This window comes from Pelophylax lessonae (genome assembly GCF_965119305.1).
Source record: "Pelophylax lessonae genome assembly, chromosome: 12".
NCBI classification, from domain to species: Eukaryota; Metazoa; Chordata; class Amphibia; order Anura; family Ranidae; genus Pelophylax; species Pelophylax lessonae.
Genome location: NC_138779.1, coordinates 122138348 through 122164709, shown reverse-complemented (window position 1 = coordinate 122164709; position 26362 = coordinate 122138348). Strand labels below are relative to the sequence as shown.

General features: G+C 44.2%; 1 protein-coding gene across 1 annotated transcript in view; it reads left to right on the top strand.

Moving 5' to 3' along the window:
• ARHGEF12 (Rho guanine nucleotide exchange factor 12) overlaps positions 1-26362 on the top strand; it is a 506356-nt gene that overhangs the window by 232607 nt on the left and 247387 nt on the right. The window contains exons 11-13 of the mRNA XM_082273891.1: positions 3839-3928; positions 6676-6741; positions 21430-21525. Of these exons, the coding sequence (XP_082130017.1) occupies positions 3839-3928; positions 6676-6741; positions 21430-21525 (252 nt within the window). The remainder of the gene's footprint in view (positions 1-3838; positions 3929-6675; positions 6742-21429; positions 21526-26362) is intronic.

The window sequence follows — 26362 nt, the reverse complement described above, 5'->3', positions numbered from 1 at the left end:
ATTGCCCCCCAGTGCCCTTTCCTGCGGTTTTACTGTACTTTTTATGTAAATATGTGTGTGTGTGTGTCTGTGTGTGTGTGTGTGTATATGTATATATATATATATATATATATATATATATATATATATATACATATATACATATATACATACAGTATATGTGTGTATGTAATTCTTGTGAATGAGCAGCCCAAACCAACTGTATACAATATATATGTATATATATATATATATATATATATATATATATATATATATACACACACACACACACACTATATATATATATATATATATATATATATATATATATATATATATATATATAATGTATACAGTTGGTTTGCGCTGCTCATTCACAAGAATTACATGCAAAATAATGGTACTGCTTTCAGCACCTAAAATCCAAAGGAATCATACCGCCAGGGAGGTTAATACTAAAGAAAAAGCCTTCAAAAAATACGAAACTGAGGGGTCATTGGCAGCATTCAAGCATTACAAAGAGTGTAATAAGATATGTAAAGACGAAATCAAGGTGGCTAAAATAGAACACGAGAGACATATAGCGGAAGAGAGTAAAAAGAACCCCAAGAAATTCATTAAGTATATAAACAGTAAGAAAGCAAGGCCAGAACACATTGGCCCCATAAAAAATGACAAGGGAAATATGGCCACAGAGGACAGAGAAAAGGCGGAAGTGTTAAATCATTTCTTCTCTTCAGTCTTCACAAAAGAATCAGGGGACTACACCAACCCAGCTTGTAAGGCTAAACTAAATAATACACCTGAGGAAGTACCACCATGGCTAACCGAAGATACTTAGAACTAAACTAGAGAAACTTAACATAAATAAATCACCGGGACCGGATGCCTTTCACCCGAGGGTTCTTAAAGAGCTCAGCCAGGTGATTGCTAGACCATTATTCTTGATCTTTAAGGATAGTCTACAGACAGGTATGGTGCCAGCTGATTGGAAAAAAGCCAACCTGGTACCAATATTTAAAAAAGGGCCGAGATATATCCCAGGTAACTATAGGCCGGTCAGCCTAAAATCAGTAGTCTGCAAGATTTTGGAGGGGATGTTAAGGGACCATATACAAGACTTTAGTAATGAAAACAGTATTATTAGTAGTAATCAGCATGGATTCATGAAAAATCGTTCTTGCCAAACCAATCTATTAACCTTCTACGATGAAGTGAGCTGCCACCTAGATAAAGGTAAGCCTATGGATGTGGTGTATCTGGACTTTGCAAAGGCCTTTGACACTGTTCCCCACCAACGCTTACTGTACAAACTAAGGAATGTAGGTATGGACCATAGGGTGAGTACCTGGATAGAGAACTGTCTCCAGGGGAGAGTCCAGAGGGTGGTGATTAATGGGGAGCACTCGGATTTGGCGGGTGTGGAAAGTGGGGTCCCCCAAGGTTCTGTCCTGGGACCAATCTTGTTTAATTTATTCATAAATGATCTAGAGGAGGGGATATCTAGCACAATCTCGGTATTTGCGGATGATACTAAACTAAGCATGCCAATATCTTCTATGCAGGATGTGGAAATCTTACAAGCGGACCTGAACAAAATAATGGGGTGGGCAACTACATGGCAGATGAGGTTTAATGTTGAAAAATGTAAAGTAATGCACTTGGGCGTCAGAAACACGAAAGCAAGCTACTCACTGGGGGGGGGAAACCTCTGGGTGAATCTTTGATGGAAAAGGACCTGGGGGTCCTAGTGGACAACAGGCGTGGCATGCAATGCCAAGCCGCTGCAAGCAAAGCCAACAGAATACTGGGATGTATAAAAAAGGGGATTCACTCCAGAAATAGAGATTATTCTCCCACTCTACAAGACTCTGGTCCGGCCACATCTGGAGTATGCTGTCCAGTTCTGGGCACCGGTCCTCAGGAAGGATGTGCTGGAACTGGAGAGTGTCCAGAGAAGGGCAGCAAAAATAATTAGGGGTATGGAGGGCATCGGCTATGAGGAAAGACTACAAGCATTGAACTTATTCTCTCTGGAGAAGAGGCGCTTGAGGGGGGATATGATATCAATGTACAAATACTGTACTGGTGAGGACCCTAGCATAAGGAACAAACTTTTTAGAGAAAGGGAATACAATAAGACACGGGGCCACTCACTAAAACTAGAGGAAAAACGGTTTAACCTTAAAATATGTAGGGGGTTCTTCACTGTCAGAGCAGTAAGGATGTGGAATTCGCTTCCACAAGCAGTCGTATAAGCAGGGAGCATCAATAGTTTAAAAAACTATTAGATGGGCACCTTAAAGACCACAACATACAGGGGTATACAATGTACTAACACACACACATATTGTTGCCTTATTAGTTTATGTGTAATCTCCATTAGACTGTTGCCCGATGAGTTTATGTATAAATCTCCATTTTGTAATTGTAAATATTAATGTAAATATAAATGTACACATTTTTGATTTCAAAACTCATATTTGCTTTATGATGGGTAGATTTGTAAGTTGTGTAACACAGACAAACAGTCAGTAGTATGAATACAGTTTAACAAGTCCATTTGAAAGGCCAGCCTGCTATTCACATTTAAACACATAAAATGAATCCCATTCAACAAGTCTGTTCGCCAGGAGGGGGCCTGTTGATATGCCAAATAGTATCAACCTGTAAGCCAGACTTCCTGGGGCCAGTGAAACAAGGTGAATAGATCACGTCACGTCCGCCCTTATTTCAATCCTCCATATCAAAGAACTCTCATTAAGATATGCAATGAGGATTGACTATCGGTTGAAGGGTTGGACAATGGGCCCCGGAGATGAACCTTGTATCTTAATTTTCAATTTCAAAGTAAATTAACAGGTTCTCCCCCCAACAGAGAGGAGGGTTAGCAAGGGGCTGAATTATGCTAAGCTAGGCGAGGAGGAAGTTGTCCAATCCTGAATGAGATACGCCCAGAGGGAGGAACAGGGCAGGGTAGCTGAACCAATCAGAATAGCCCTATACAAGTCTATGCGATATGGTTCTATATTAGTGTAGGTGAGGGGAGAGGGACTTCCTCTCTTGCATGGCAGACCAGGATGAAACACTTAAGGGAAGGGTAATTATGAACGTTTAAGGTATACATTGCTTGTCCTCTTTGTGTCAGTCGTATTGTGTTGGTATATGAGTATATACACTCTATAGTTGTTCAATTAAAATAGGAATATATAGTCAAAGAACTCTCATTTTTAACCCAAATATTGTCTGAGGTAAATTAAATCTCATATCTTCCGGGTAACACACATCATAGGTTGAACTGGATGCACTGATGTCTTTTTTCAACCTCAAACTATGTAACAACTGAATCAGTTTCATTCAGTAAAATGATTGCTTATAGCAGTTAAGTTCTTTTCTATAAGCAATCATAATGTGTTAAAAAAAAAATCCTAAACGCTTCCCCAGAGTAGCACAATGTTACAATGCTAACATTTTATCACACTGTGACCAGTGAACAATATCAGGTGGTTAAAGGCCCCCCTTTACACCATGATTACACGTGTGTTGTATTGGGGACAGTGCACCCAAAACCAGGCAACACCCCCCCCCCCCTCTTTATTTTTATTTATTTTTTAAAGCATGCACCACACTTCAGCACAAAGATGTTTTCTAATTGTGCATTTTGTTCACTGCTACATATTTTTGTGCATTTGGCAAGATGCCTTAGGATGCTATTCAGAATGAATCAGTTTTGCCGATTGTGCATTGCTACAATGTGTAGGTGTGAAGCTGGCCTGTTGTGTGTGGGTATGTATCTTTTTCCTATTTAGGTATTGTTGCATTATATCTGTCAACTTTTTTTTTTTTCCCTTAACAGATAAATGAACTTGATGCAGATTCCTATGACCAAGAACGTTCTGATTATATCATTGGGGATGGATCATGTCCAAGCAGTAATGTTATGGATGTACGTATAGTTACTAATTTGTGTTTATATCCATGTTTCTAGGTCAGATATAAATTTTATGGCATTGCATATATCACTGCCTGTTTACCATTTAGAGCTTGTACTTTCACAGAACATTTCCTCCATCTGATTAGTGCTTAAAGTGGTTGTGCATTTTTAGGTAGTGAAAGCAGTGGCTTTGTTGAGCGTTCCTGTGGTGTTATTAGTTAAAGTGATTGTAAAGTCTCGTTTTTTTTTTTTTTCCCTATAAAAATAACAAACATGTTATACTTGCCTGCCCTGTGCAGCTGGGTTTTCACAGAGGAGCCTGGATCCTCCTCTTCTCAGGGTCCTTCCTTGGTGCTCCTGGCCCCTCCCTCCTCTTGAGTGCCCCCACAGCAAGCAGATTGCTATGGGGGCACCTGAGCCGAGTCACAGCTCCCTGTGTCCATTTAGATGCGGAGCCCGGCCCCGCCCTGCTATCTCTCTCTCCCTGCTGTCTCAGCCAATCATTAGGGAGAGTCTCGGATGGCTGGACAGAGAAGGGACCTCAGGTAAGTTTTAGGGGGTGCTGGGGAGGCTGCTGCACACAGAATGCTTTTTATCTTAATGCATTGAATGCACTAACATGAAAAACCTTCTGCTTTTACAACTCCTTTAAGAATAAATGGACAAAGTCAACAGGACAGAGGAGCTTTATTCCTCAATTATGGTAATACTCTTATTTCATACTGGCTGCATTTTAAAAGAATCATTTATTAAGAAACATATGGGGGCTACCCTTGCCAATTCCCTTCTGAAGATGCTACTTGTCTTGCTAATACTCTGACCCAACTGTATTAGGTAATGTGTGAGTCACTGTCCTGGAACAAGTATTGATATCTATAAAATTAGACCTCTTATCTGCATATTTGTTCCAGATAAAGGACACAAAGTACTGAAGCAAGAAGGTAAACATTACATCTAGGATACTAGCCTTTGTAGAAAATTACTTGGCAGTGATTACCTTGTGTCTCTGTCAGGAAAGGGTTTATCTTTATCACACAGGAATTGGTTCACATACCATGGGTTATATGCTGTATATTGCTGCAGTGTATTCATATAATCCCACTTTATGAAGTTACTGTATTTTTGCTAGTGTCCCTATGTAATTGGAGAAGAATTTTTTTTTTTTTAACCAGAATTATTTTCCCCTTTTGACTGACACGTCATGAATTATTAGCAGTCTTTGGTTTGGTTACCCTTGATCATACCTTGGGAACCACGTTTCATTTTGACACTGGATCCTGTGTTCAGCACTTACTTTGATGTGGTGCAATGAGTTTAGTTAGCCACAGGATGCTCTACAGGTCCATACGTGGTCCATTCCTATGTCACTAACACCCTGAAGACCCCTTCGAGGGTGTGCCCACCGTGATGGGCAGAGCCTAGACGAGGACAGGGTAAGATGGGGTTTCCCAGCTATTTGGACAAGGTATGACAGAACATCCTTGTACCCTTATACATGCTGGTTCCTGGCTTACCTGTCCGTATGGCTGCTAGCAGTTCACTTCTGTCGGCCATTTTCCATTGACAAACCTAAGCTGATCATTTGCCACCCCACCTGTTGCTGAATTAAGCATAGACACCGATATTGGAACTCGGTTAGTGCCTGGGTTGACTCAATACCCTCATATTGGAAAGTCAACGTTGATTCTGTGAGTAGCCAGCAAGAGAAGACCCACACTTGGCAAAGGAGGATTACAGGCGCTTGAAAACAGGAGAACGCATTAAATACACCAGCAAAGAGTCTGCTGCAGGCCTTAAGGAAATTCCCAAGTTTACCCTCAAGTTGATAGTGGTCCCCTATTTCGGAGCTATGTCTTAACACAGACACTGCTCAGGGTTTCCTTACAGGTGTGCAACATGTGACTTGTCTTAGTAAAAATTAACTTCCACTATGTATGTTTATGGGCCAAAACCATTATAACCTGACAAACTTGCTTTGCCAAAAAAACAAGACAGATGCAGACATTCTTGCAGAGAAGGCTTAAGACTTTACACCACCACAATGTAGAAGTTACTTTGCAGGCCTCTCGCCATATGCAGTCTACTGTGGACTTATTGATCGAGGCAGTCAGTACTAGTCTTTGGATGGAAATGCTTCGCACCGCACAGCCCCCCACATGTTCAAAATGTGCCTTTTGTAGAAAGTCCTTTGATACTCAGAATCAGGCAAGTTGGGTATTCTACAACAATTGGCCAAACTCAGAAATTAATTCCCCCCCCTTCTGAACACTTCCAAGCCTTAAATCTGATACAGAATTTATTTAAAAAATGGTCTGTCCCCACTGTGGACTTGGCCATTTTTGCACATTCTTGTCCAAGTCTGCAGTTGGCACCATAATCCAGTGTCTCAGAATTCCTTCAGACTCTGTCTCTTAATGAAATACAAGAAAACTATTTTACAGTATGTCAAAAATCCTGTTTTAATGGATTGGTTCCTGTGCCCTGGGAAGCACAGTGGTATCTGAGGCATAAGCTATGTTATCTCATCAGCTATTAAATATGAACGTTGCAGTCAAAGAGCTCTCTCTGGTGGCTAATCTACAAATATATACATTTATCACTATGTTAAAAACAAGAGTGAAAAATATGCTTGTACTAAGAATACACAATCATTTCATTTGAAGCATTTCATAATGTAAGATTCTTCAAATATGTACTATCAGTAAGTCTAATATGATATTTTGTAAATGCTTAATTAGACCCAAATTTTGTCTCCACAGAGTCCATGCAGCAGAGAAAAGAATTCCGTAGAAGAAAGCCCAGAAAAAAGTGAATATCAGGACACGGTATGTGTGAAGACTTTATAATCTAAAACAGTAGTGACTAGATATTGTAATATGTGAGCCACATTAAATAATTTACAAATAATGTTTATAAATGCATAAAATGTAAATGAATGAATAAGTCCCCCCTTGCATACAGAGGTGCCTAGCAGAGTTCCAGTCTTACAGCCAGGAGTGCCTAGCAGAGTCCTCCATTACCTCAGACAGCAGAGCAGAGGAGGAAGGCCGCTCCTCCTGTAAATACTAGATGCAGGTCCATCGTATCTGTGGTTGCTAGAGCGATCCAAGCAACCAACCACGGCATAGGGGAGAAGCTGCACTGGGGACTTGGCACTGGGCGAGAATCACTGCTGGCGAGCAGTGGATGCATCGTCTCTTTAATATTATATGCAGACTAGTGACCACTAACAGCCAGCCTGAATTTCTGCAATCTAAAATTTATGCTTGAAAATTAAAAGTTAATAGTCACCTTCCTGCTTTTATACAATGCAATATGGTAATCCCTAGCCAGGATTCTTCCTGGATGCCGCCTATTGACTGGAGGATGAATTCCAGGGAATTTTGGAAACCCATTTTATTTATATATTTTGTTTAGAACCAAATAATAAAAACCTGACTGCTTCCCTTACAACGGAACTGGGCCCAATTCTAACACCGGTTTATTCAGTTGTTTTCTAGCTCTGTTTCAGGCAGGCAACAAGTGGCCTACTTGACTAAGGCAGATTTTTCTGCAACTGTGTCACAATTTCTCGGGCAGCTAACCGATTTTTTTTATGGCTATCACTGCCTAGGCCTCAAAAATGCTAGACTCCTTCTCCAGCTCCCGTATCTCCACCTGAGTCGGAATCTGATATGCCTGCCCTGGAAGAGACATACATAGAAGGGAATAAATAGGACCCAGAGATGGTGCTAGAGGAAGCTTCAGAAGAAAGCCTTTGCATAGTCGCACTTGAATCTCCTCCATTTAGCCAGGCACTTTTGGTTACAAGAAAAAAAGTTAAAAAATGCTCTATTACGGTGGTAGACTCTGCCATCTGTGTCTTCAACTCACTGTACAAATTGGATATGTTCCTTCTTTCAAAGATTGCCTTTTCTCTGGTGTTCATTGATTGACACAGCACCCACCCCTCTGTCGAGTTGGGTTATGTATTCTTCTGACATTGCCTGTTACAAAACTGAAGTTCTATAGCAGGAAGTGGGAGTATACCCCCTAAAACTACCGTATAGGCGTAGTCAATTTTTTTCCGCCTACTATCCTACTTCTGTAGGGGGCAGCATAACTCAGCGGTCAAGAAGATATGGAGCAGTGTCCATCAATGTACATCAGAGAAAAGGATTTTACGGTAAGACAAAAATCCAGTTATTTGCACACGTGATTATGAATGTATTGATATTTGCTAAATATTTTTTATTTGATTTTTTTTTTTTTTGGGAGTCATGCTCGAATATTAATACAGCGGTTATTTAATAAAGTACCCATGACTATTAGAGGCCTGGGCATCTTGTTGGTGCAGAGGACTTGGTTGTCGAAGGCATCTCATCTCCCAATAAACATCTTAGCATTTAAGGCAAGGTGCCTGTCCCTTATACATAACCTATAAGAGGGCCATCTGATCTGGATTCTGCCAGAATGCCTCTAGTAGCATGAATGCCTCTAGTAGTAGCAGAAGCCATATGAGGACCTCCTGGCCTTCAGGTTCAGAAATAAACTGCGCATGTTTGTACTGAAGTTCAGGGTATTCTAGCAGAAGCAGTGGATGCTCTTGATGGCTCTGTGTTATCACTATGCCTTGATCTTCTTCCCCTGTAGCTGCTTCCTCATTTTCTCTGCAGGATTGCATTGAAGGGCTTTCCAGTGATCCTCATTGCTCTGGACTATTCCAAGTGGTTGTGGTAGTCTTTCCATTGTTTCTAAGGAGAAGGCATCATGGTTGATCCTAAGAATTTATGGAGAGTATCACAGTGGCTCTGTCCCCACACAACTCTAGCTTTGTCTTCATAACATACAATGCAGGAGGGTGGTTCTGGATTTCAACCCTTTGCTAGGACAAAGTGTTCAAATCTACTTTACAGCTAATAATGAAGAACTGCATACACAGTATAGACAGGGTTAATTATGTTAAACATTACTCCATAGCCCCATCCTAAAAATCACATCGCAGGGAGAGAGCATTTAAGGATTTTTCAGTAAGCAGATTGCTTAAAAGGTAACCGGTGATTTTTAAATTTTTTTAAAAGTTGTGCTATGTTAATGGAAACCTGTAACAAACACACAGTGGGTGTTATCCTAGTTTATCTGCAAAAGTGGAAGTATTCTTTAACCTCTTCAGCTCCTGAAGATTTACCCCCCTTCATAACCAGGCCATTTTTTGCGAAACGACACTGCGTTACTTTACCTGACAGTTGCACGGACGCGCAATGCAGTACACAGTTTGATGTGCTTTTTACCCACAAATAGAGCTTTCTTTTGCTGTTATTTGGATCACCTTTGCTGTCCTTATTTTTTGCTCTATAAACAAAAAAAGACAGACAATTTTGAAACACAAAAAAATATATATATTTTTTTACTTTCTGCTATAAAACAAATCCAATAAAAAAAATGTAAAAAATCTAATTTCTTCTTCAATTTTGGCCAATATGTTTTATGCTACATATTTTTGGTAAAAAAAAGTCCCAGCTAGTGTATATTGAATGGTTTGTGCAAAAGTTATAGCGTCTAAAATCTATGGGATATGGCGCTGATCGGTGACTTGTAGCAGGACTGCAGCATTGTGGTGGACAAATAGGACAATAAATGGCAAGTTTGACACTTTTTTTTGGTACCAGTGACCCTAATACAGTGATCAGTGCTAAATAATATGCACTTCAACTGTACTAATGACAATGGCAGTAATGGGGTTCACATCAGGGGCAATTAAAGTGTTAAATGTTTTCCCTGGGGCTACTTTCCAACTGTTGGGGGGTGCTTGTACTGTAAGAAGACAGAGATCAGTGTTCCTGCCTAGCAGAAATGCAAGATCTCTATCTTCTCCTGTCACAGAATGGTGATCTGCCTTGTTTACATAGGCAGACCGCTGTTCTGTCTGCCTCGGGAACGATCGGCAGGTCCCGGCGGACATTGGGTCCACCTGACCCGCTGATTGGCTCCTGCTGTGTCCAATTGCAGCGGGAGCTGATCGGCGGCTGCGCACGCCCCAGACCCAGGAAACAAAATTACATACAGTCACGTAATTTTATCGCTGATTGGGTGCCCTGCCACAGTATATATGCATGGGGTTGTTCGTAAGCAGTTAAAGCAAGGAAGTTCACTTCCCGCAAGATCTATCAGACATGGAAGGCATGCAAGTCTTAGGGGCTTAAAGTATCACTAAATCAACATCATAAAAGATATCAATAAATGCTGTATTACATGCTGCTCACACTCACTATATTCGTTTTCTGTATTCTGCAAAAAAAACTGGTTGAACCCGCTGTAATCTATTTTCGCCTTCTGTTCATGTCCCCAATTCAGCTAGGGATTATGCAGCTGTGGTGGCAACTCTGCACATGCTCATTTTTCAGTAAGTTTTTTATGCTGAGCATTTCCTCCTTGTCACATCTGAGCAGCCCACGTGAATATAGAGTCACACGTGGGTGCATAAACTGTGGCAAATGACAGCCCACTCACTCCCTCCTCCTCCATGTCCACTAATCAGCTTAACGCAATGGGGACAGTATATTTTATGTCGAATAATGGTAGCTTTACCTTCCTGTTGTTCTAAAACACAAGCTGGAGGGGTGTGACACAGCATGTGACTGATAGAAATCCGCCCACACCATGTTATTTCCACAAAATAAAGATGGGATTTCAAATAAATATTCGCATGCTGGCGTGTGCCAACCACAAGTGTGGATGGTCGCATTCTGAGGAGGTTCTGACAGGCCCTCAAGTTAATCCAGTAACATCCGAGCCAATCTTAGCCCCTCAATCCTCCATATACCTGTGCAGGAGACCAAGCGAGAAGACCTGCCGATACCATGCGAAGTGGATGCCTTTTTTAAGCCTGTAGGCCGCGGTCTCCAATAAAATGGCGGCGGCCTGGAGACGAGACCACCACATGCAGCGGCATACGATTCTCATTAGGGATTCAGCACAGCGCCCAACACCAGGTGAGCCCCTCAGGCAGTGGGGGGGGGGGGGGTCTTCTGGATGCTCCCTGTGAAGTCCAAGCCCTGCACAGGCCTCTCCACCAAGGCCTGCCCAGGTCTTCAACATGGAGGTGAGGTCTGCAAACCAACTACAGGCCTCAGACATGGCACCACACGCAGACCCCTTCTCAAACCTCCCCACACAAGGGCAGGCCTTCTCAACCACATTCCCTTAAAGAGATGCTCATCTCCTTAAGATCCTCACTGCAGTCTAACATTCTGGCATGTGTCCATCAATTCAAGGCTAAAACACTTCAACTAGGAGAGAGTGGAATATTCACTGGGAGAATATACTGCCCCCTTTAATATTATGGTGGATGCTTATGCTGCTGGTTCAGATGCAATTGCATGGCTGAAAGATAAAGTGGCAGACCTGGAAGATAGGTCCAGGAGGAATAACCTCAAAATATGTGGCATTCCTGAGATCGTCACAGCATCTCAACTCCCACAATATGTACAACAGTTATTCTCTGCTTTAGCTCCAACTCTGTCATTCCTTGATCTCTCCATAGATAGGATTTATAGACTGCCTAAACCCTCGATCATCTCAGCGGATGCTCCCAGAGATGTCCTACTATGAGTGCACTTCTACCAGGCAAAATGGGGAATTATGACAGCCTTTTGCCAGATTGACAGTCTCCTGGAGCACTATTCTGCCTTATAACTGCTCCCAGATCTGTCACGCCATACCCTGCAAAGACGAAGAAACCTGGCCACAATAACGAAGGCCCTAAATAACCATACGATCACTCATAAATGGAGTCGCCCTACCAACCTATCAATCGCCCACAATAGAGTATCCTCCAACGTGTCTACTATAGAAGACGGCCTATCCCTTTTCTGCCAGTGGGGTATAATTCCTGACTCCCTGCCACAGTCCTCTCTCCAAGTTCGCCTGGAACCTTTGGAACAAGAGTAGCAAACGGTCTCACGTAAGAGGTCTTCCAAGAAGTCATCTTCTTCTTCTGGAGGCTTGGGACACAATCTAAAAGTGTCTACCTAACCTTGGGGCCTAGATATGGCTTCCTTGCCATTTTTCAGCATCTCCGCGAATTCTTTACAACTAATACAGATTCAGTATCTGATCCCTTTCCACTCTGGAAGTTCTACAAAGCCTTTATTAGAGGCATTTGCATTCAACAAGGAGCCAGGCGTAAAAAGGCCTACACCTTGAAACTCAATAACCTGCTGTCAGAAATCCACTCATTAGAATCTAAGAACAAAATGGACCCGTCTTCCTGTATCTCTAACGCCATCTTAAAATTGAGAGGAGAGCTGAGATCCTACCTCATTGACCAGTACGACAAACACTTGAGACGTGTCACGCATCAAACTCAATCATTATGCAGGAGCCAGTAAGATAGGGAAATATTTGACAAACAACCCTAAATCCATCCAGGCAAGATCTTGGATATCACACCTCATTCACCCCACTCTCAATCACTGCATTACCAACCCAAAGGAGATAGCAGATGAGTTTGCCAATTATTACGGTGCTTTATTCAATCCCTGGGATGACCCGAACACCCCTCAACCCATCCCCCCCCCCCCCCAGATATTCAAGAAATGTTAACCTCTGTTGACCTCCCTGACCTTTCGGAAGCCCAGCTCAGGGATCAGAAATAGCAAAAAGAATGAAGTCATTTCCCAACAGCAGGTAACCCGGTCCTGATGGTCTGCCTAAGGAATATTATAAGATCTTTGGTCCCACCTTAACACACCACCTACGAGGATGTCTTTAACATGGCCGTCAATAAATCTTTATTTCCCTCTGAGAGCTCTTGTGGTCACCTTACCGAAACCTGGGAAGGATCCTGTTTCCCTGGCTAACTTTCGTCCAATTTCGTTGCTAAACTCTGATACCATAATGTATACAAAACTTCTGGCTAAGTGCCTGATGCAGGTACTTCCTAAACTCATAAAAAAATATCAAACAGATTTATATCCGGAAGACAAGCATCAGATGCAACCAGGAGAGTCATCAACATCATACATCATGCAGAAAAGACTTAGACGCCTTCTCTGCTGCTAGCAATTGACGCAGAGAAGGTATTCGACAGAGTAAACTGGTTATATATGAAAATGGTATTGCAGAAATTTGGCTTCCAAGGTCCAATTCTAACAGCTATTCTTGCTCTATTCTCTAGTCCATCTGCTCAGATTATTGCTTATTCTATTATCCAAACAATTTGAAATTTCCAAAGGTACTTGACAAGGATGCCCATTGTCACCTACTAGCTTCAATCTAATGATTGAGCCCTTAGCGTAGACAATAAGGTCTAATCCAGCTTTAACTGGCTTTAAGCTCCAGAACACCACACATAAAATAAATCTGTTTGCCAATGACATCATCCTCTTCCTAACTAACCCCCAGTCATCGCTCCCAACTGCTTTCCAAATCTGAACTCAGTTTGGTAAAATTTCCTATTACAAGGTGAACGCCTCAAAGTCCCCAGAAAGGACATTAAATTTTCCCTCCAAAAAATCATACCCTTCTCCTGGAGCACTGAGGGGATTCAGTACCTGGGTATTTCCCTTACTGCCTCCTCTCACTCACTAGCCTCGGCTAACTTCAAACCTCTCCTCTCCAAGATTACTAAGGATCTAGACCAGCTGACCCGTCATGACATATCTTGGTATGGCAAACTTGCTGCTATTAGGATGTTCATCCTTCCACAAATCCTGTATATCTTTAGATCCATGCCCATCCCCATAACAATTATTATTATTTAGCACCTTGTCGAGTAGCCTTAAGAAATTCCTATGGAAAGGCAAAAAATCTAGATGTTCCCACTCCATTCTTTTGAAGCACAGGTGCAAGCGTACCAGACTTAAAAGACTACTATTGGGAAGCACACCTGGACCAAATTAAGCACTGGTTCTCAGATGAGATTGCTCTATGGGTAAGCTTGGAAGAAGCCCTGATCCCAGGCAGAGACCTAAAAACCCTTAAACCCGTACACCCTGGTAGAATTGTCCATCACATACCTACTATCCACCAAAATGCAATTCTCCTGCATAAGAGTGCTGCACTTGTTGATGAAACCCCACATACCCAAATTTGAGTTACACCCTAAAGCATGTTCTACTTTTCACCAAATCTTAAACCCAAACCCAAAGGTATCTTCTTGTTTTACAACTTGCTGCAGGACAAAATCTATTTTAGTAAATCAGACCCTATGCTCAAGTGGGGAAATGGACCTCATAGAATCCTTCTCACCTGAATAATAGGCAGCCTTCAGCTCGGTAGCTCTGGCTTTTAACTGCTCAGGGCATCGATAATAGTCTATGAAAATGACCAATCGCTGGTACTACACCCCTTATAGAATTGCAAAAATGTCCACCTCCAATCACCACTTTGCTGGCGTAATTGTAGGATAGTTGGAAACCTCCTTCACTCCCTATGGTCCTGCCCCAACCGTACTAATTTCTGGAACCAGGTATTCCAAATAATCTCCACACACTGATGCACCAGAATCATATCTTAACCCAATCCCGCCCTAGCAATCTTAAATCTAGGCATAGATATCTTCCCATCCTGGCAAAGGACAGTTGTCTCTCATATACTACTAGCAGCACAATTATCACTTTGATTGCATGTTAGCACTAATAGGTATGACAAGTGAAGTGAAAAAAAGCTTGGAGTATATAAAAAAAAATAGAAATTATCCCTCACCAAGTTAAGTTTACCCTAGCGGAAAAGATCCATAATGATATTTTGGATATCGGATAGCTCATCCATATATGTTGGTGTACTGTACTGCATTGTATATACTACGGTATACTAAGGTTATATTTACGTAGCTATGTTTCACTACTACTGCTACTCCTAGCAAAGTCGTTAAGAATTGGAATGGGTAGTTTTTTATAGTAGAGTAGGAGGGTGTACTCCCCAGGCACAGTTTGCTCCCATTTGGGGTGTCTGGGAACACAGACAAATCCTCTGACCTACTATCAGTGGTGGGATTCAAAAATTTTAGTAACCAGTTCCGACTTTCCCAGCAGAATGACCAGCGTGCCCCCTTTCAATGCACAGAGACCAGCGTGCCCCCCTTTCAATGCACAGTGACCAGCGTGCCCCCTTTCAATGCACAGTGACCAGCGTGCCCCCCTTTCAATGCACAGTGACCAGCGTGCCCCCCTTTCAATGCACAGTGACCAGCGTGCCCCCCTTTCAATGCACAGTGACCAGCGTGCCCCCCTTTCAATGCACAGTGACCAGCGTGCCCCCCTTTTGACGCACAGTGACCAGCGTGCCCCCCTTTTGACGCACAGTGACCAGCGTGCCCCCCTTTTGACGCACAGTGACCAGCGTGCCCCCCTTTTGACGCACAGTGACCAGCGTGCCCCCCTTTTGACGCACAGTGACCAGCGTGCCCCCCTTTTGACGCACAGTGACCAGCGTGCCCCCCTTTTGACGCACAGTGACCAGCGTGCCCCCCTTTTGACGCACAGTGACCAGCGTGCCCCCCTTTTGACGCACAGTGACCAGCGTGCCCCCCTTTTGACGCACAGTGACCAGCGTGCCCCCCTTTTGACGCACAGTGACCAGCGTGCCCCCCTTTTGACGCACAGTGACCAGCGTGCCCCCCTTTTGACGCACAGTGACCAGCGTGCCCCCCTTTTGACGCACAGTGACCAGCGTGCCCCCCTTTTGACGCACAGTGACCAGCGTGCCCCCCTTTTGACGCACAGTGACCAGCGTGCCCCCCTTTTGACGCACAGTGACCAGCGTGCCCCCCTTTTGACGCACAGTGACCAGCGTGCCCCCCTTTTGACGCACAGTGACCAGCGTGCCCCCCTTTTGACGCACAGTGACCAGCGTGCCCCCCTTTTGACGCACAGTGACCAGCGTGCCCCCCTTTTGACGCACAGTGACCAGCGTGCCCCCCTTTTGACGCACAGTGACCAGCGTGCCCCCCTTTTGACGCACAGTGACCAGCGTGCCCCCCTTTCGACGCACAGAGACAACGTGCCCCCTTTCGATGCAGAGACCAGCGTGCGGCGTCATGGCGTGCCCCCTTCAATGCAGAGAGAGACGACCATGCTGCGTGCCACCTTCAATGCAGAGATCATCATTCATGCCCCTTTCAATGCAGAGACCACCATGCTACGTGCCCCCTTTCAATGCAGAGACCAGGCCAGCGTGCTTCGTGCGTGCCCCCTTCAATGCAGACATCATCGTGCCCCCTTCAAAGCAGAGTGAACAGCGAGCCAACTTTCCAAGCCCCCAGACCAGGCCACTGTGCTGCGTGCGTGCCCCTTCCAATGAAGACATCGTGCCCCCTTCAATGCAGAGTGAACAGCGTGCCAACTTGCCAAGCCCCCAGACAAGGCCAGAGTGCTGCATGCGTGCCCCCTTCAATGCAGACATCGTGCCCCCTTCATTGCAGTGTGAACAACTTGCCAAGCCCCAAGACCAGACCAGGCCAGGCTGCTGCGTGCATGCCCCCTTCAATGCAGACATCATCGTGCCCCCTTCAATGTGCTGCGTGCTTGCGCCCCCTTCAATGCAGACCTCATTGTGCGTGCCCCCTTCAATGCAGACATCATCGTGCCCCCTTCAATGCAGAGTGAACAGCGTGCCAACTTGCCAAGCCCCCAGACCAGTGACTGTCACTTACCTGACTTGTAGACTTGTATAGGCAGCGGCTTCTGCTCTTCAGTCCCCGCGTCTCCTCGAGTCCTCCCGCGTCCCGACTCCCGCCTCCTCTTGGCCAATGGCATTGGCTGAGGAGGGGGATCCGTGTGACAATAGCGAGTTTTCATTCGCTATTGTCACACAATGGGTGGGCTCAGGGTGCACACTGCTCTGCGCCCCGGGTCCACCCTTTCCTTTTTTACTAGAGCCAATAGGCGGGGAGTCGGGGACTGTCTGGGAGGCGGCGGCCTGCAGGAGAAATGGGTGACGTCACTGGTTGCTAGACGCTAAGCGGCTCTAGCCTAGCAACCAGTGACTGTGTGTGGGCTCCGGCCGCCTCCCTGCAGAGAGACAGTGCCGACAAGGGAGGGAGCAGCAGAGGCAGAGCGGTCATCCACTCAAACGGTTCTGCGAACTTGAAAAAAAGGTAGTAACCGTTTCTGTGGAACCGGTGCGAACCGGCTGAATCCCACCACTGCCTACTATGTACCTAAAAATAGACCGCATTCAAAATTATTATACTACCCTCCCTTGATACCGCTTCCCTATGTTTTTTGTAATCACTGATTTGAGTTCCTTTCTTTTATGTCTGATCTTTATACACTGGTTAACATATGTTCTAATTATAATTTCTAAATTCTAATAAAATTATATACACACACAGTGGGTACGGAAAGTATTCAGACCCCCTTAAATTTTTCACTCTTAGTTATATTGCAGCCATTTGCTAAAATCATTTAAGTTCATTCTTCTTCCTCATGAATGTACACATAGCACCCCATACTGACAGAAAAACACAGAATTGTTGACATTGTTGCAGATTTATTAAAAAGAAAAACTGAAATATCACATGGTCCTAAGTATTCAGACCCTTTGCTCAGTATTTAGTAGAAGCTCCCTTTTGATCTAATACAGCCAGGAGTCTTTTTGGGAAAGATGCAACAAGTCTTTCACACCTGGATTTGGGGATCCTCTGCCATTCCTCCTTGCAGATCCTCTCCAGTTCTATCAGGTTGGATGGTAAACGTTGGTGGGCAGCCATTTTTAGGTCTCTCCAGAGATGCTCAATTGGGTTTAAGTCAGGGCTCTGGCTGGGCCATTCAAGAACAGTCACGGAGTTGTTGTGAAGCCACTCCTTCGTTATTTTAGCTGTGTGCTTAGGGTCATTGTCTTGTTGGAAGGTAAACCTTCGGCCCAGTCTGAGGTCCAGAGCACTCTGGAGAAGGTTTTTGTCCAGGATATCCCTGTACTTGGCCGCATTCATCTTTCCCTCGATTGCAACCAGTCGTCCTGTCCCTGCAGCTGAAAAACACCCCCAAAGCATGATGCTGCCACCACCATGCTTCACTGTTGGGACTGTATTGGACAGGTGATGAGCAGTGCCTTGTTTTCTCCACACATACCGCTTAGAATTAAGGCCAAAAAGTTCTATTTTGGTCTCATCAGACCAGAGAATCTTATTTCTCACCATCTTGGAGTCCTTCAGGTGTTTTTTTAGCAAACTCCATGCGGGCTTTCATGTGTCTTACACTGAGGAGAGGCTTCCGTCGGGCCACTCTGCCATAAAGCCCCGACTGGTGGAGGGCTGCAGTGATGGTTGACTTTCTACAACTTTCTCCCATCTCCTGGCTGCATCTCTGGAGCTTTGGGTTCTTCTTTACCTCTCTCACCAAGGCTCTTCTCCCCCGATAGCTCAGTTTGGCCGGACGGCCAGCTCTAGGAAGGGTTCTGGTCGTCCCAAACGTCTTCCATTTGAGTATTATGGAGGCCACTGTGCTCTTAGGAAATCTTTTTGTAACCTTGGCCAGATCTGTGCCTTGCCACAATTCTGTCTCTGAGCTCTTCAGGCAGTTCCTTTGACCTCATGATTCTCATTTGCTCTGACATGCATTGTGATCTGGAAGGTCTTATATAGACAGGTGTGTGGCTTTCCTAATCAAGTCCAATCAGTATAATCAAACACAGCTGGACTCAAATGAAGGTGTAGAACCATCTCAAGGATGAACAGAAGAAATGGAAAGCACCTGAGTTAAATATGAGTGTCACAGCAAAGGGTCTGAATACTAAGGACCATGTGATATTTTTCTTTTTTAATAAATCTGCAACAATGTCAACAATTCTGTGTTTTTCTGTCAGTATGGGGTGCTATGTGTACATTCATGAGGAAGAAGAATGAACTTAAATGATTTTAGCAAATGGCTGCAATATAACAAAGAGTGAAAAATTTAATAGCCCTTACACAGCCTGGAGGTGTGTTTGGGGTCATTGTCCTGTTGAAAAATAGATGGTCCAACTAAACGCAAACCGGATGTAATAGCATGTTGCTGCAAGATTCTGTGGTAGCCATGCTGGTTCAGTATGCCTTCAATTTTGAATAAATCCCCAACAGTGTCACCAGCAAAGCACCATCACACCTCCTCCTCCATGCTTCACGGTGGGAACCAGGCATGTAGAGTCCATCCATTCACCTTTTCTGCGTCGCACAAAGACACGGTGGTTGGAACCAAAAATCTCAAATTTGGACTCATCAGACCAAAGCACAGATTTCCACTGGTCTAATGTCCATTCCTTGTGTTTTTTAGCCCAAACAAGTCTCTTCTGCTTGTTGCCTTTCTTTAGCAGTGGTTTCCTAGCAGATATTCTACCATGAAGGCCTGATTCACACAGTCTCCTCTTAACAGTTGTTCTAGAGATGTGTCTGCTGCTAAAACTCCGTGTGCCATTGACCTGGTCTCTAATCTGAGCTGCTGTTAACCTGCGATTTCTGAGGCTGGTGACTCGGATGAACTTACCCTCCGCAGCAGAGGTGACTCTTGGTCTTCATTTCCTGGGGCGGTCCGCATGTGAGCCAGTTTCTATGTAGCGCTTGATGGTTGTTGTGACTGCACTTGGGGACACTTTCAAAGTTTTCCCAATTTTTCGGACTGACTGACCTTCATTTCTTAGGCCCCTTTCACACATATGGTCCGTTCAGTTTATCAGTTCAGTCACGTCAAAATGTATCAGCTTTCCATCCGCTTTTCATCCGTTTTTCATCAGTTGTCATCCGTTTTTCATTCGCTTTTCGTCAGTTGTTATCCGTTTTTCATCCATTTTTCGTCAGTTATCTGTTTTTCATCCATTGTCATCCGTTTTTCATCCGTTGTCATCCGTTTTTCATCCGTTGTCATCCGTTTTTCATCCGAATCAGTTTTTTTGACGGATGAAAAATGGGGCATTCATACGTTCAAAAAAACGGACATTGACGGAAGCGGATGAAAACGGATGTTAACTGATGATCATCAGTTGTCGTCCGTTTTTTACATAGAGATACATTGATGTCCGTTTTTCATCCGTCAACGGATGGATGAAAAACTGACAAACAGACAGCATGTGTGAAAGGGGCCTTAAAGTAATGATGGCCACTCGTTTTCCTGTACTTAGCTGCTTTTTTCTTGCCATAATACAAATTCTAACAGTCTATTCAGTAGGACTATCAGCTGTGTATCCACCTGACTTCTGCACAACACAACTGATGGCCCCAACCCCATTTATAAGGCAAGAAATCACACTTATTAAACCTGACAGGGCACACCTGTGAAGTGAAAACCATTTCATGTGACTACCTCTTGAAGTGTGACTCTACAATGTTCATAGTAATGAAAATAAAGAAAACTCTTTGAATGAGAAGGTATGTCCAAACTTTTGGTCTGTACTGTATGTGTGTATATATATATATATATATATATATATATATATATATATATATACATACACATATACATGCATGCTAATTTAAAACAGTTTGATCATTATTTTTACTCTGTTTTTGAACTTGTGACCAGCAGCAGAGGACTAGAAGCTCATCCTGCTTATGTTTCCCTGTAGATAGGCTGGGAAAGATCTGGGTAATGTGTCAGCTATATATGTACTTGTTTTTTTTTTTTTTTTTTATTAAAATAATTAGTGCTGTATATGTACTTGTTTTTTTTTTAATTAAAATAATTAGTGCCATCATCCATATACAGAAATGGAAGGGACAATGTAAATAGTGTGTTTAGTATCACTTTAAACCCCAGGAGCAACTCTGTGAAACAAATCTCTTTTCTTTAAGACCTTTGTCTTTCGCTTTGGTTCTTCAGAGGAAAATTTCCCATTATACTTGGATGTGGTTTCGATTGAGTGAGTCTCTCAGCCACTACTTCTTTCCAGAAAGACAGATTCTGTTTTTTCATGCTGGTGCATCCCTGGAAGGACACCCTGGCTTCTTATTCCTTCATTACTGGGTGGCTCCTTCAGACCATCCAGGGTTATGGTCTCAAGGATCAAATTCATCCATTTCGTGTGAAGACTTCTAGATCTGTAAACTTTTATCAGGCTTTTCAACCCTAGGCAACTGTTTCCCAGATTTGTAAGGCTTCTACCTGGACTTCTGTTCACACTTTCTCCAAGTTCTTCAAGGCCTCATCTGATAGGGCTCACATCATAAGGTCCTTTGGCAGCTATTTGATCTGCAGGCAGTCCCCATTTTTTCACTGTAAAACATCCTACTATTGGAATTCCCAAAAGATATGGGAAGCCAGTGGGCCTTTTCAATCCACCAGCATCTGTCTATAACCAGTCCCTGGTCTGACTTTTAGGGCTGAGAGTATAACTCACTCCTAACTGCTTTGATGAGTGTCAGAACTGGAAAATACTAGTGTGTCCATGTGTGATTGTTATTGCATGCAAGGACTCTACAAAGACTGCCAGCATATTTAAAACAATGCCTAGAATACTGCAAATCTTGCCCATCATATAGTTTTGTTGCGACGGACTTTACATATTTTTTTAACATTGTGTGTAATTGCATGTATTCATGACTTGTAATTTTTGTTTTGTAGGATTCACAATCTAGCAGCATGGGAAGTCCATCGACTCGGATTTCACACAGCATTATTGGAGCGGAAGATGAGGAATTTGATGCTGAACCAGAACAGGTAAATGTGTAGTACCAAGAATATAGACAACTGGGCAATGGAAAACTGTGGTCTTCGTTAGAGGTTCTATGGCCTAAACATTTTTTTACCTGAATGCAAGAAGATGAGGTTTGTGGCCGCAGGTTAGTAAATACCGGTTTGTTTAAATTTAGAAACAAAAAGAGAGAATTTACAATCATTTTAATGCATTTCAGGCTTACAAGTGCTTTTTTCAGAGGACAGAGCAGGTGACAACTTTTGGTGATTATGTATCTTCAGTTCAGAGCTTAAAAAAAAAAGTTTATATTTTGCTTTAATTTCTGGTTAATCAGGGGAAATGTATGAGTGTGTGTGTATGTTTGTGTAGAATATAATAGTATATATAATATATATATATGTGTGTGTGTATATATATTGTAACATGGGGGACCATTAGCTCAGTGGCAGATGCGTTTTTTCAGTGACTCACTGCAGGCAGGTATTATATTTTAAGGGCCTGGTAGCCCATTTTTATTAAAAGGCAAAAATAAATAGTCCGTAACTAGGTTTTCCCACACAGGGGGTTCTTCTCCAGTAAGTACAGAACTGAAAATACCAGCCCACCTTGCTCTCTCGCTCTCGTGCAGTTTTTCCTCAGCAGTGCCTCTGCACTTTATGCTGGTCCCCAGACCATGGACTCTCTGAAGCTGACAGCTTCACTATGTCCTTGGTCCTCAGACCAACTCCTGTCTCTTCAGACATGCACACAATGTGCTCTGGCTCCACTTGCAGCCACTGACTCCCAGAGAGTATTAGAGTCCACCTGACTCCCCAACTGGGAGCCCTGAGGTCTTCCTAGATCTTCCTAGATCTTCATTATAAGGGCTGTGTGCACCTGAGCACACACCCTGCTGGTCATCCACAAAACATGGACACAGGCTTGGAGATTCCGTCCCTCCCAAGACACTATGAAATCTCCAAACTACAGAGCCCCATCCAGGAATACCAAAACCTGGAGAAAGCTGCAAAAGCAGTTTTCTCCACTGCACATCTATGCTCTGTAGTCCTGCTCAGAGCCAATGTGCGCATTCTGTGTCTTTTAAATTACCACTTTCCCCATGAGAGTCTTGACCTGTCACTATATATATATATATATATATATATATATATATATATATATATATATATATATATATATATATATATAGTGAGTATCGACAGTTTGGGCACCCCAGGTTAAAAATTTGTATTAATGTGCATAAAGAAGCCAAGGAAAGATGGAAAAATCTCCAAAAGGCATCAACTTACAGATTAGACATTCTTATAATATGTCAACAAAAGTTATATTTTATTTCTATCATTTACACTTTCAAAATAACAGAAAACAAAAAAATGGCAACTGCAAAAGTTTGGGCACCCTGGAGAGTTAATATCTTGTACTGCCCCCTTTGGCAAGTATCACAGCTTGTAAACGCTTTTTGTAGCCAGCCAAGAGTCTTTCAATTCTTGTTTGAGGTATCTTTGCCCATTCTTCCTTACAAAATTCTTCCAGTTCTTTGAGATTTCTGGGCTGTCTGTCACGCTATCCATAGATTTTCAATTATATTGAGGTCGGAAGATTGTGAAGGCCATGGCAAAACCTTCAGTTCGAGGTGTGTTTAGGATCATTATCCATTTGTAGAAGCCATCCTCTTTTTAACTTCCGCTTTTTCACAGATGGCATCAAGTTACCATCCAAAGTTTGCTGAAATTTTATTGAATCCATTTTTCCTTCTACTCGTGAGATGTTCCCTGTGCCACTGGCTGCAATACAACCCCAAAGCATGACTGATCCACCTCCATGCGTAACAGTTGGACAGAGGTTCTTTTCATTAAATTCTGTGCCCCTTCTTCTCCAAACGTACCTTTGCTCATTCCGGCCGAAAAAAGTTAAATTTTAACCTCATCGGTCCACAGAACTTGTTTCCAAAATGCATCAGGCTTGTCTATATGTTCATTTGCAAAGTTCAAACGCTGATTTTTGTGGTGAGGACGTAGAAGAGGTTTTCTTCTGATGATTCTTCCATGAAGACCATATTTGTACAAGTATCTCTTTATAGTGAAATAGTGTACCACAACTCCAGTGTCTGCCAGATCTTTCTGGAGGGATTGTGCAGTCAAACGTGGGTTTTGAATAGTTTTTCTCACAATCCTGCGCGCTGTTTTTCTCTTACGTCCTCCGACAGTCGCCGCCTCTCCAGATTCGTCACAATGGGGTAATTGACCTTTGCTCCGTAGGAGTAGCTAGGCAACAGAATATGTCAATATTAAAGCTTTTAGCATATCCCACCCCCAGGGGGTGGTCCCCTCAGTCAATACCCTCCTGCTTCCTGTATCCATACCTCAGTTTCATTGTCTAGCTATCAGGAGTAGCAGGCTGTTTCTGTGCTGGGGCTTTTTGTCTCAGCCTTTATCTTCTTTTTGATTTTATTTGAGTGTTTTTCTCTATCTTTACTTAGCTGTTTATTTTTTCAGCATTAGTTCTTCTGATGAAGAGGATCGTGCGGGCTGGGTCTCGGGCTGGCCCCCCTGGTCGCAGGTTGTGGGCCAGTGGCTTCCCAGCCTGCCATCGAGCGTTCAGTCAGGTTTTTTCCTGGCATGTGTGAACGACCCATCCCTGTTCGCTGCAGGGATGCTGCGGTGAGGTGGCTACCTCACTGGACGCCATGCGGTTTTGCACCGCAGTTCTGCTGCATCCTGGCTGCGACTCTCCCTGTCCTCTGTGCAGCGGCTTGATCGCTTGTGCGGGCTCCCCACACCATTCAGAAGGTAAGTGTACTCTGTGTGGGGACCTGTCTGTTTAGTGGGTGTCAGTCTGGGACTGTGTAACCCTGCATTCTGTACACACTATTGGGCTCCCTGTCTGTTTTGCTGCCTCTGTGGGCTGCAAGGAGGGGGGCCATCCTACACTGTGCTGTGTTGCAAGTGGTGTATTTTCTCTGTGTGACAGGCTGTATGCCGTGGGGCATGGTGTGACACATGTTATGCATACTTGCGGCGGCCGCTGCTGCGGTCCGCCATTTTTTTATTATTAGCTTATGCTGGCCATTCCTGTGTGAGGAGAGCGGCGCTTTTGGCGGCGATCGCTCAGACCGCATGTCAGCGCTGCATGCTCTGCCTTTGCAGTCCCCCACCGGCGGCCATGTTTGTGGAGCCTTCCATAGGCTTTATAGGAGCGGTCTGTATTACATCACTTCCTTTGCCCTGAGACCAGCGATCGATGCAGCAGCCTGAGGGATCTCTCCAGGTTTATCTTCCTTATTCCTGTATTCATTGCCTAAGTTTGTTGTACTTCTCCCTGTGGGGGTCGGTGTGCTGTGTGTGTGCGGTGGGCTGCGCTGCCGCGCTCTTAAAGGGACAGTACCCCTTTTTTCCTGCAAACTTTTGGGGCATGGATTCTCAGGAAAGCAAATTTCCTCCCACTTTAGTGGGGGGCCAAGGGTCTGCTGCTTCCCCCGAAGGGGGCGATTTGGCTACCATTGTGGCTAACCTAGCTGCTCAGGTGCAGATGCTTGTGGCTGCTCAATCCACAAAACGGCCCAGAGTTTCAATTTCCTCTGATTCAGAGGGCGATGGTGATGGGGCTGCTATGGCTGGGGTCCCCTTATCGGGGTCCCGTTCATCCCTGGACCTTGATGGGTCGGAAGGGGAGGCAGAGGTTGAAGGGGTTGATGATTCTCCCCCTGGCTCGTCTGAAGAGCTTGCAATCATGGATGAATTGGTTGCTTCTATCAAACAAACACTGCATTTGCAGGATGAACCATGTCCTCCTGCCGTCCTGGCCTCTTATGGGACGCAGCGGAGACGCAAATCATCGCAGGTTTTTCCTTGCACTGAGGATTTTCAGCGCGCTGTTAGTGAACAATGGCGCAATATAAAGAAGCCTTTTGCTGTGCCAAGTAGGTTCAAGCTGCGTTATCCCTTCACACCCGCCACTGATGAACGTTGGTGTGTGCCGCCTCCGGTGGATCACCCGGTGGCGGTTTTGAATAAATCTACTGCGATTCCGGCGGAGGATACCCCGGTGTTCCGGGATCCCACGGACAGGAGACTATAGTCTCTTGCCCGCCATACTTACTCGGTTACCGGTTCCATGCTAAAAGCTATTTTTGCTTCCCTTATGGCAGCTCAGGCTGTCGCGGATTGGACTCAGGTGCTCAGGCGTGTCCTGGTGGCTGATTCTGCCCCTCCGACAACGTTGGCTATGGTAGATCAAATTCATCAGGGTGTCATGTATTTGTGTGATGCGGACTTAGATTTAGTCCCTTTGGCTGCACGTGTGCACAGCGTGGCGGTCTTGACACGCCGCTTGATTTGGCTGAAATGTTGGTCTGTGGACCAATCTTCTCGCAAAACTCTGGCTAATCTACCTTATACGGGATCTCGCCTTTTTGGCGACTCCTTGGATACGCTGATAAAGGGGATCACTGGGGGTAAGAGCACGCTCTTGCCCCAGTCCCACAAGGCTAAGGTTGCTCAAGGTAAGAAGCATGCTTCGTTTAGGCCCGCTCAGGGGTCCTTTCGTGCCTTTCGGTCGCACTATAAGGGCAAACCCTTCAAAGGCCAAGGCTCCCAAAATAAGCCATGGACAGGTAAGCAAAAGTCCAGCCTGTCCGGATCCGCTGCCCATAACAATGCGGCCTGAAGGGGCGCCCTCACCCAGTTCTGGGGTGGGGGGACGTTTGCTTGGTTTTCTTCAACCCTGGCTGGCTCGCGTTCGGGACAGGTGGGTTCAGGAGATCGTTCGGTCCAGTTACAAGATCGAGTTTCTCTCTCTCGGCCGGCGAGCAGATTTTTTCCCTCAAATCTTCAACTGTCTCCGGAGCCTTTGCGGGATCTG